At 50.7% G+C, this 11276-nt stretch overlaps 1 protein-coding gene across 1 annotated transcript; it reads left to right on the top strand.

Annotated features, from left to right (window-relative positions):
* Window positions 1–5735: 5735 nt before the first annotated feature.
* LOC131663392 (uncharacterized) lies at window positions 5736–11030 on the top strand. The gene is made up of 6 exons (XM_058933782.1): window positions 5736–6292; window positions 7617–8266; window positions 8410–8684; window positions 8940–10070; window positions 10332–10472; window positions 10791–11030. The coding sequence occupies exons 1-6, from the start codon at window positions 5736–5738 to the stop codon at window positions 11028–11030; spliced, it is 2994 nt and encodes a 997-aa protein (XP_058789765.1).
* Window positions 11031–11276: the final 246 nt, after the last annotated feature.

The following is an 11276-nucleotide window of genomic DNA, read 5'->3' as shown; positions in this document are numbered from 1 at the left end:
AACTGCTCACGCGTGCACCCGCGCACCTTGCCGGTCATCCACGCGCACCGGTGCCGGGTATCCTTCGGGACACGGCTGGGCGCGATCCAGCCTCATGCTCTATTACTCGTCCGCGCACCGGGCGTGTCTCCGAAAACGAATAAAACGTCGGCGAGGTCGCGGGGCCAACTTGGAAAACCGCGACCTTTAAGTTTTATCCGCGTGCACGACTTCCTCTGCTCATAGCTTAGCAGAGACTCTCTCGAATTTTCCGCGGCGATCCGAAATTCGAGCGCTCTCTGTCTGTCTGTCTGTCTGTCTCTCTCTCTCTCTATCTCTTTCTCTCTTTTCTTTTGCGCCATCTGCATCGCTCCGGTCGTCAGCTCTGCCCGTGTTCAGCACCTCGTAAACAAAACATTCAAGCATGAGTGTGTGTACCAAACGCACACACTCTCAGTCAAACGGACGAAATCGGCCTAGCCGAGATTCTCCTTTACAACTTAAAAAATATGGATCGAAATATGAAGTCTCACCGTGCTATATAACAAAATTAAAACAAACTAAACATGTGAACTTACTCTTAATACCAAAAGACTATATTGTTGAAAATGATACTAATAGACCTCGAATACCAATAGATGAAAAATTCAAATTAGAAACTCACTACGTATGGATTAAACATTTATCTGCTCTTTTTTGTAGTCAAATTACTCGACATACTGAAAAAATTTATCTTTGTGAACGTTATCTTCATTATTTTACTAACGAGGAAATTTTGAAATCTCATGAAGTTGACTGTTCCAAACAAACACAAAATAAATAAGTGTCGGATTAATTTACCTGGCGATGTTACTTTAGAATTTAAAAATTTTAAGTATAAAGAGGAAGTTCCATTTATTATATTCGCCGATTTTGAATGTCTGTTAAAACCTATAGAAGATCCGAATAGAAATCTCATGTTAAGAGATATAGTTTCCAAGAACATGAAGCCTTTAGTATTAAATTATATGTAAAATGCCATTCTGATGATAATAAGTCGATATTCAGGGTGAGGAAAAAGTATGGAAACCCGGAAAATTCGGAAAACCGCATGAGGTTAGTCACGAAACAAAGGTCCTACCCTATGTAACTTTCAACGAGGAACTCAACGGTGACCTCTGATTTGACCTTGACCCTCATTTTTAAGGTTATTTCAAGGTAAATCTTATTTTTTCATATGAGAACTCCTCCTTTTAGCGCTATCTAGAACAACGACGTGAACGTGGACGGAATCTGTTCCCTTCGGGGTGCTTTTTTATAGTGAGTTCTCCTTGCCTCTCACTTCAAAAAATAAATTTTTTTTCAAGCTAAAATGGTAGAGAAAGGTCTTAAAAACAACGTCCACAAATGGTTTTACGAAAATAAATTATTTCTCCGAGTTATGAGCATTAAACGCCAGGTATTCCAGAGCGCGGTCGAGCTCGCGCGGCGAGCCCTTCGCTCCGAAAGACTTACTGACCTCTGATGTACCTTAGCAGCTTTGAAATCATCGAGAAGAATATCACAGCAAGGGCATACCGACTTGGAAGGACAAACTTATGGTGCTGGTATCGCAGACTAAAAGTAAAATCCGTTAAAAGTTAATTATTTCAATGTTATATACGATTTTTTCCATTGTCAAACTTTACTCGCGTTTTTCTCGAAACCACTTTTTTGACACGGCTCCCTCAATTATGCTGCCAATTTTCATCCGATCGATTTGAAACTGACAGAGGCTTTACAACATTATTTTCTTGGGAAATACGTAGGATTTTGTTGATAATTTGAAAACTGTTTGTTTTATGACGATTTTTCATCCTTTTATTATACGAAAAATAAAAAAAAATTTCGAACTTCTGCCAATTTATTAAAATTTGATATTTTAAAATACCCCTATGTATTTCTCTTACTTTTAGTCCATGTATTAAGAAGAAACTTCGTATTTGTGTTTCAGATGAACCGTAGTGACGAAAAAGTGGGATCCGTGGAGGTCTCTTTCAAAATACCATGGACGCTTATAATTGTATAGGCGCCATTTTGTTTTTGAATACTCTGTAAAAATTAATTTTTATACCTAAAAACATGTACAATAAAGCGATTTAATCAGATTTTGCATATAATATAGTTTCTTTGAAATAAAATTCCAAAAATGACCTTAAAAAACAGGGCTGTACATAGGTGTTACCCCTTAAATCTGGAGATATAGGAGCCCATTCTACTATACCTCTTCCACCTATCCATCTATCAAAAAATGTTTTATTCAGGTATTGTCTGACATTTAAACCATAATGAGCTGGAGCACCATCTTGCTGAAACCATGTATTTTCAAAATCATGACCTCTTAAATCCTAGACAGCTGGAACAATTTGATTTCGTAAAAGTTATAACGAGCCGAGGCTCGTTCTGTCTCTCTCTCCCCTTAAGTTAATCGTAATTCACTGATAACCCATGTATTCTTTTCTTTATGTATTTTTGCCGCAACTGTGGACACGGCACGAGGTAAGTCAGAGAGCACCGAGTAGAGAGAGAGAGATCCGCGTGTACGCACGTAAGTGTGGACGCCCGAGTGTCGCGCACACTGCCTAATTGGCTAAGACGCGCCGCCGCCGAATAGCTAGCGCGGGAGAGGGGGACCGCGTCCGCGTGCGAGGCAGATTCGACTGCCGGCCTCCGCGAAAGGAAGAAGTTGGGCGATCACAGCGAGAAAGCGGTGCTTTGTGCTTCATAGCTCGGGTTTTTCCTGCCGATCAAGACAAAGGGTGCAGAGTGTGTGCGTGCGTGCGTGCGTGCGTGCTCGCCGATCGACAGCTGGACAATCGAAAACTTAACAATTTTCAAAGACAACATCAATACTCGTTTAAACTCATGGATTCAAGGGCTGCCAAGCGATGTAATGGCAGACGCGTTAAACCGTTTAGAGCTGCGAAACGACGGTTCGATATACGAAAGAGGTAACAGATTGTACCGACGATTAAACGGCGACTACACCGGAAGCGACTTCATACAAACGCGCTTCGATAATCCAACACTAGCGGAAGAAAGGCGAAACGATTTAGCATGCACCTTCTTCCAGTCAGAATTCCTACCGTACGATGTACTCGACGATATTCGTACGGCGCTAGAGGCAGAAATGACACTAGGCGCCAACGACGAGAAAGAAGACGACAAAGAGCAACCAGGCTTCGCGACAAGCTCGCCACAAGGAGCCGCAGGGCCGATCGACATGTCGCTCACGTTAGAAGAGAACCCGCAAATAGCACCGATTGTTCAAAACAAAGCTCACGCGCAGACGCCAGTCAACGAAAGCTGGAAACCTAACCATCTCTTAAACTCACCGAACGTCACACAGAACGAGCCGATCGTGACCTCCAGCATGCAATCGGAGCCTCAGGTTACAGCAAGCGCAATGAGCTTAAAGCATAGCAGCGAGACGTATACTGCACAACATTACGTCACGCCGACAGTCGAACCGATCGCTTTTCCAGCTACAAACCGAACAATGCGCGTAATGTTCCCCGATCAAAGCGAACACTAGCTGAGTACGGCGGCAGCTGCAGAGCTAAAACGAGCGTGGCAAGCAGAGTTCCAGACACGTGTTTTAAAAGAAAATTTGAAAGACCTCTGGGCTACGCAGCAAGCAGAAATGCAAGAATTAATGCTGCGTAATACAAAACAAGAAAAACGAATAGAGGAACTACTGCAAACCAAAGCCACATTACGATCGGAAAAAAACAACGCAGAGCGAGTAAACAGCGATCTACAGGCGCAAATGAAAAGCGTAGTCGCTAACGCTCAACAGCAGACGGCCGAAAACCAAGCGCGTTGGAACGCGACACGATCGAGCAAAGGAGTTCATTTCCAGGACACGTTCCATTTGAACTACTACGAGCTGTCAAGCCAGTTAGATGGCTCGATACGACCGTCGCCCTCAACACTGAACCCACAAGCGCCGATATTTCACTCAACCACGAGACCGTCCACGCAAAATCAGTACGAGAGGCCGCAAATGGCAACTATAGTGGCAAGTACGCACTCACTGCCGTTTGGCCATTTTATCCCCGCAAGCTCAAGCTGGGGGAGGGGGGTTGCGCCAAAGACGGCGGACGATTCGCTCGCGCTCCCGGTGTCGAGACAGGCAGTAAGCCACAGCACGGGGGGGGGGGGGGGGGGCCCTCGCCTCACACTCTTAACACGATGGAGATGTCGCGCTTTATGAGCAAGCACCTCGGAAAGACGGTCCGGGAGTGGAAGATAAAATTCTCGGGCGAAAAAGGAGTTAGTATTGAGGAGTTCCTGGAGCAGGTAGAGGAGAATCGCCGGCTAGACCGAGTTACGGAAGACGAACTGCTGGACTCGATGACGCCGCTGTTCGAGAAGCCTGCGCTGTTCTGGTTTCGAGCTTTGAGGCCCGCATGGAAAACGTAACAAGAATTCAAGGACGCGGCACTCAAGACGTACAGCAAGACGAAAAGGAACAGAAGGAGCCTGATCGTGGAAGCTCACCTGCGCACTCAGGGGGAAGATGAGCCCGTGATAGATTACGTCGTCTCTCTTCTCACCATTCTCGCCCGGTTCGAGGAGCCTTGGGAGGCACAGGACCAAGTGAACCTGGTCATAGATAATATGCTTCCACGGCTGCAACGACGACTAAAGCGGTGCAAAGATAGCCTGACCGACTTTCAAGAGCTGCTGGAAAGAGCTCAAGAAGCAGAGGACGATGAGGTAGGCCAATGGAGACCCCCTCCTCCGGCGGAACAAAGTATGCTGCCAGAAGCGGCTTATAAGCCCAGGTCGAGGGCGGCCAGGATAAAGCCAACCGGCATTGCCTCGGTCAGCGAACATGCTGCGGAGCTGAACTGGGAAGCGTGCCTCAGGGAATTCTTGGAGCAAAAACTCAAGCCGACCAGCGGGGCAACAGCCCAGACGTCGTCGACCCGAAGCCAAGGTGCTGCAGCAAAGCCCTAGCAGGGTGCTCAGGCGGCGGCAAAGGCCGAGGCCGGCGCAGCGTCCAGAGGACCGCTAGGCGGTGGCCGAGGCGGGAAATGTGGAAACCGTGGAGGCAGAAGCGGTGGCCGTCCCGGAGGCAATCAAGCCCAGATCGTCACCCCAAAGTCCGACAAGAATAAGGACAAAGAAATTGGCCCCAGTGGCGACAAAGTTCTCTGCTGGAACTGCAGCTGGCCCGGCCATACCCGGTTCTCCTGCCCGGAGTGCTCAGTCAAACTAGCAGAGCCAAAAAACGAGAGGGGGAGCGCGTAGTAGGGGTCCCTACCGCTCCTCGGGAAGACCGGACCTTCGCTACGGACGGCGTTACAGGAGTAGCGCAGGCGCTTCGCAGCCCGGCGGACGACTCCATGCTAGCCTCGAGTAATCCGACCGACGCGCAGTCGCCATGCGATGGAGGAACTGTAGTCAGCGCCGTCGTGGAAAAGTCACCCCGGTGGTGGCTGACGGTAGACGTCGACGGCTATCCATTTAGGGGGCTGTACGACACCAAAGCTTCCCGCACTGTCCTCGGCTCAAACGCGTTACAAATCGCCTCGACGCTTAACCGCCGAGTGCATCCGTACGTAGGCCCCGGGGCAAAAGCCGTCGATGGACACTACGTGCCAGTTTTGGGCAACGTAAGCCTACCTTTCACTTTAGGGGGGCTAACGGATTGACTCGATGTTCTGATCCTGTCCGAAGTCGACACAGAGTGCACTTTAGGTGCCGACTTCACCCGCGCTTTTTCAGCGATGCTCGACCCGGAGGCGAACACGCTGAAGGTCAAGGGCTGTGACGAGCCAATCCCGGCCGCGCTTTCTTCAATGCGGGCTGAGGAACTCATCTCACTGGCCTCGCTCGGTATAAAGGAAATTACCGAAAGTCAGCGCAGAGAAATCGACGAGCTAATGCACAGTTTGCTACCCGATCCACCCTGTGAACAGCTTGGCTGTACGAGCTGGATCAAGCACGATATCGACTTGAAATGCGCACATCCTATCAAGCAACGGTACTACCCCGTATCAAAGAAGATTGAGGACGAGATGCACGAGCAGGTGCAGAAGATGCTGCGCATGGGAATCATCCGGAAGTCGAAAAGTGAGTGGTCGAGCCCCATCGTCATGACCCCGAAACAAGACGGCACTTACCGTTTCTGCATAGATTACAGGAAGGTGAACGCGCAGACGAGAGTCCCCGCGTATCCGCTGCCTTATATGGACGTGATACTGCGGAAGATCCAACACGCCAAGTTCATAAGCGCGTTAGATTGCTCCGGAGCTTTTTGGCAGATCCCTCTTACAGAGAGGTCTACGAGGTGTGATCAAAAAGTAAGGTGAATTTTTATTTTTCTCAAAAAATATTTATTTATTCATCAATTTTTATTTTATCTCCTTCAAAGTAATCCCCCTCGGATATAATGCACTTGTGCCAACGCTTTTTCCAATCCTCAAAGCATTTCAAAAAATCATTTTTTGTGATCTTGTTTAGTTCATCCTTCGATGCCGTCTTTATCTCCTCAATCGTGGCAAAACGCCGTCGTTTCATGGGCCTCTTCAGTTTTGGGAACAAGAAGAAGTCACAGGGGGCCAGATCTGGGGAATACGGTGCCTGTGGCATCGTTACTGTGTTGGTTTTAGCCAAAAATTCGCGCACAAGCAACGATGTGTGAGCAGGGGCGTTATCATGGTGCAAAAGCCAATTTTTATTTTTCCACAAATTCGGACGTTTTTGGCGGATTGCTTCGCGCAAATTGCGCATAACTTGCAGGTAATATTCCTTATTTACTGTTCTACCCTGTGTCAAGAACTCATGATACACCACGCCCCTGCAGTCAAAGAAAACTGTAAGCAAAACCTTTACATTTGATCGAACTTGGCGTGCTTTTTTTGGTCTTGGTGATCCAGAATGCCTCCACTGGGACGATTGAGTCCTAGTCTCGACGTCATAACCATATACCCATGTTTCGTCACCTGTTATAACCCTGTTGAGTAAATCTGGATCATCGTTGACGTCATTCAGTAGCTCTCGGGTGATGCTCATGCGACGTTTCTTTTGGTCGAAATTGAGCAATTTCGGAACAAACTTCGCTGACACACGTCTCATGTCTAAAACACTCGTCAAAATTGATTGGCACGAACCAAATGAGATGCCAATATCATCAGCAATTTCTCTAATGGTAATTCGACGATTTCCCAACACTATTTTCTTCACTTCTTCAACATTCTCATCAGTTGTTGATGTGCTGGGGCATCCAGAACGAGGTTCGTCGTCGGTGTCTTCTCGGCCTTCTTGGAAGAGCTTATACCACTTGTAAAAATTTTTTTGGCTTAAAGTAGACTCACCGTATGCCACTTTCAGCATTTCAAGTGTTTTGGAACATTTGATTCCATTTTTCACACAAAATTTAATGCAAACTCTTTGATCCATGTTTTTAGACAGCAGCAAATCGTGGAGCACGCAAAACACTTCTAACCTTGATGCCTCTCACAAACAAACCAAACATACTACAAAGCTGAAATTTGGAACGTATGTTCTAGACGAGTGTACCGACATAACCAAATAAAAAAGTCGAAGATCGAACGGACGTAGCCCGCTAAATTTCAAAATTCACCTTACTTTTTGATCACACCTCGTATACCAATCACCGCGTTCACCGTCCCAGGACTCGGCTTGTTCGAGTTTGTTAGGATGCCCTATGGCCTGTCGGGCGGGCCCGCAACATTACAGATGCTGGCCGACAAAATCATAACACCTGAGATGGAGCCCTACGCTTTTGCGTATTTGGACGACCTCCTTATCGCAACGGAAACCTTCTCAGAGCACATTAAGTGGTTGACGTGTATCGTAAAGCGGCTAAACGAGGCGGGCCTAACGATAAACCGAAAAAAGTCGAAGATTTGCATGATAGAAGTGCGAGACCTTGGCTTGTTGGTGAACCGCGATGGTTGTCGTCCCGACCCAGAGAGAGTCCGGCCAATCCTTGAGTACCCCGCGCCGAGAAACCTGAAGCAGCTGAGACGTTTTCTAGGGATGGCTTCTTGGTACAGGAAGTTCCTAGAGGGCTACGCTTCCTTGAGTGAGCCGCTCACCGCACTCACCCGCAAAGATTGCAAGTACACGTGGACAGCGAAGCAGGAGGCAGCTTTTGAGCAGGTGAAAGCTTTGCTGGCCTCCGCACCGGTGCTCGCAAGGCCAGACTTCTCCGCTCCATTCATCGTTGAATGTGATGCTAGCGACACGGGGCTGGGCAGCGTCCTTTTACAACACGTCGAGGGAGCGGATCGTATACTCTGTTTCGCGAGTCGAGCTCTGACTGCTCCAGAGCGAAGGTTATTAGTGACAGAGAGAGAGAGTGCCTCGCTGTAATCTGGTCGATCGAGAAGTTCCGACCTTACATCTAGGGTTACCATTTCACGGTGGTGACAGACCACTACAGCCTGGTGTGGCTGCGAAACTTGCGGAGCCCCAACGGGAAGTTAGGTCGCTGGTCCTTGCGTCTGCAAGCCTACGACTTCGACATCGTGCATCGGAGCGGCAAGGATAATGTAGTGCCGGACGCACTGTCCCGCATGTACGAGACAAACGAAGACGCGATAGCCGCCACGGCTTCTCTCAGCGTTGGGGAAGGCACGAAGGACCCTTGGTACCGGAATAAGATTAAGAAGGTCCTGGCCGACCCAAGGGCCCACCCGTATTGGAAGGTCATTGGGGGATGCCTGTATGTGTGCCGCCCCGACTCGGTCATTGACGACGTGATGGGGCGAGACGACGAAGCTTGGAAGCTGGTGGTACCGCGGGAGCGACCTGGACTGGTCCTCGTAGAATGCCATGACGAGCCGACGGCGGGACATCTCGGCCGTTACAAGACTCACCAGAGGGCGATCCTGCGCTATTACTGACCAAACATTTATAGGGATGTAGCTCATTTCGTGTGCAACTGTCACGTGTGCCAACAGGTGAAAGTCGAGCAGGTGGCCCCGGCGGGACTAATGGGGAAGCATGTAGTTTCACGGCCATGGGAAATAGTTTGCGGAGACTCGATGGGTCCGTTCCCGAAATCGCCACAAGGCCACGAGTACCTGCTGATTTTCATGGACATGTTCACCCGGTGGATTGAGTGCATCCCCATACGAAAGGCGAACGGCAAGACCATCAAGAGAGAGCTAAATCAGCGAGTTTTCTTGCGATTTGGCGTCCCCGAGAAATTCTTGTCGGATAATGGCACGCCCTTCAAGAACAAGCTCGTGGACGTTTATCATGCGACGTGCGCGCCCTACTCTCCGAAATCTAATCCAACGGAGCGCGTGAACTGGACCGTAAAGACGATGATGGCGGCATTTATTCAAGAAAAACACACTAAGTGGGACGAACATATCGCAGAATTCGCTTTCGCGTACAATACGGCCATCCACAAGGCGATTCGCTCTAGCCCGGCGTTCCTGAATTATGGGCGGAACCCAGAGCCGCCCCACACGGCGAGGCGCGAAGAAACGCTTGAGGCCACGCGGAGACAGGAGGCCGCCGCGCTCGGGAGCTGGCAGGCAAAGATGGGAAATCTCGGCAAGCTCCACGTGCATGCCTCAGAAAGCTCCCAAGCTGCACAAGCCCGCCAAGAGAAATACTACAATAAGGGACACCGCGACGTTCGCTATGACGTTGGCGACAAGGTATGGGCGAAAAATCGCGTGCTTTCCTCGGCTGCCCGGGCTATCGCCGCGAAGCTCTGTCCCAAGTATGCGGGACCATTTGTTGTCACCGCTCGATTAGGGCCGAATTCTTACCAGCTTCAAATCGAAAGCGGAGTCGACGTAGGTAAAGTGGCTGTGTGCGACCTGAAACCCTGCCACGACGCGGAGCAGTTCCCGGAGAAGAGCGGGTGTGAAGACCAACTAGCCTCGGACGGGGAGCAAGAGATGGCTCCTGATAGCGACGAACCCAAGTTTTCGGGCGATCAAGCTCCCGCGTGCGAAACGTTGCCTCAACCGCTACACAGCCAGGACGCCACCAAGCTGGAGCTAACGCAAAAGGGGCGGCCCCCTCGAAAAAGGGGTAGGCCGCCCGGCTCGAAAAAGAGCGCTCCGCCGCCGGTAGAAACGTCACCGAGACGCCTGCGCCCAAAGAACACCCGAGCGGGCGGACCGCGCGCTTAACCAGCCACCCTTCGCGGCCCTTACGTTCATGGAGTGCCTCCTTTCTTACCTTCGCTCCTCCGCTAACCAGCTTGCTTCGCTAATCAGCTTGCTTCGCTAACCAGCTGCTTATCTCAGTCGCCTTCTGCTGCTAACCCGCTTGGACGACAACTCATCTTGAGTATCGCTCCTCATATAACCTTACTCATATACCCCCAGAACTCTACGAGAATGCTGCCAGCGAGGACCGATAGAACGGTCAGGCTCGACGTGCCCGTGGAAGAGCTTCGCAGGATGCAGCAACTCATCGGCCAGATCCTCGAGGCACACGCCTCCTCCGTTCCTCCCAGTCCATCGGGAGTGAGCCTGACGTAGCTACTGGGGGAGACCAGCCTCCTCCACATCGCTGCGCAGCTACCATCTGCTGCCCTCGCGGCATTGCCGGCCCCGGATGCCGCCCAGGCCGCAGCCCAGAAAGTGACCGACGTGCTCCCGTTCGGACGGCCCGAGGGCGCCCCAAACGAAGCCACTAGGCACCCGCCGGTACTGCCAGCCATTACGGCGCCGCCCGCCAAGCCTTCGCAAACTGAGGATTCAGAGCCCTCAGACCTCCCCTTGGAAACCCAGTGAGCGCAGCTCGAAAGCCGGGCTAGGCAATGGCGCAAGACTCGCCAGCAGGCAGCTAAAGAGGAAAAACAGGCCTACTGGGAGGTATTAGCCTTCGCCGACCACCCCGACGCTCGTGCCAGAGCCTTGGTGCCCCAGGAGTTCCTGCAGCGGGTCAAGAGAGCCACCAAGCTGCGCGACTACCTGGACGCTGCAGAGGCCCCATTCGTGGCTAACGAAGAGGTCGACAAGACCAGGGCGGACCTAATGGCCCTTCAGCGGCAAAAGCTACAAGAGCTGGAGGCCCTCTGAGCGGAACTGGCCGCTGTGGAGCAGGAGCGCCAAAACGCCCCAAGGCTGCTTTCGGCGGAGCTGCCCCGTCGCGGGCCAGGGCCGACCGCGCTGCAGTACCAGGGAGCCACCGAGCCATGCGGCAGATTCGATGGCCCAAGGGTCGACCTCCGGTACAAGAGGTACTGTTGGGTGTGCAACCTGACCCAAGTGTCCAGAACGGACAACTGCCCCAACTACGACCTGCACCAGCTGTTCCGGAACGGG

The sequence above is a fragment of the Phymastichus coffea genome, unplaced genomic scaffold (genome assembly GCF_024137745.1).
Source record: "Phymastichus coffea isolate CEN01 unplaced genomic scaffold, Cenicafe_Pcof_1.1 PCOF00034, whole genome shotgun sequence".
NCBI classification, from domain to species: domain Eukaryota; kingdom Metazoa; phylum Arthropoda; class Insecta; order Hymenoptera; family Eulophidae; genus Phymastichus; species Phymastichus coffea.
Note: the sequence above shows the minus strand (reverse complement) of the source record. Positions and strands in the feature narration are given on the sequence as shown.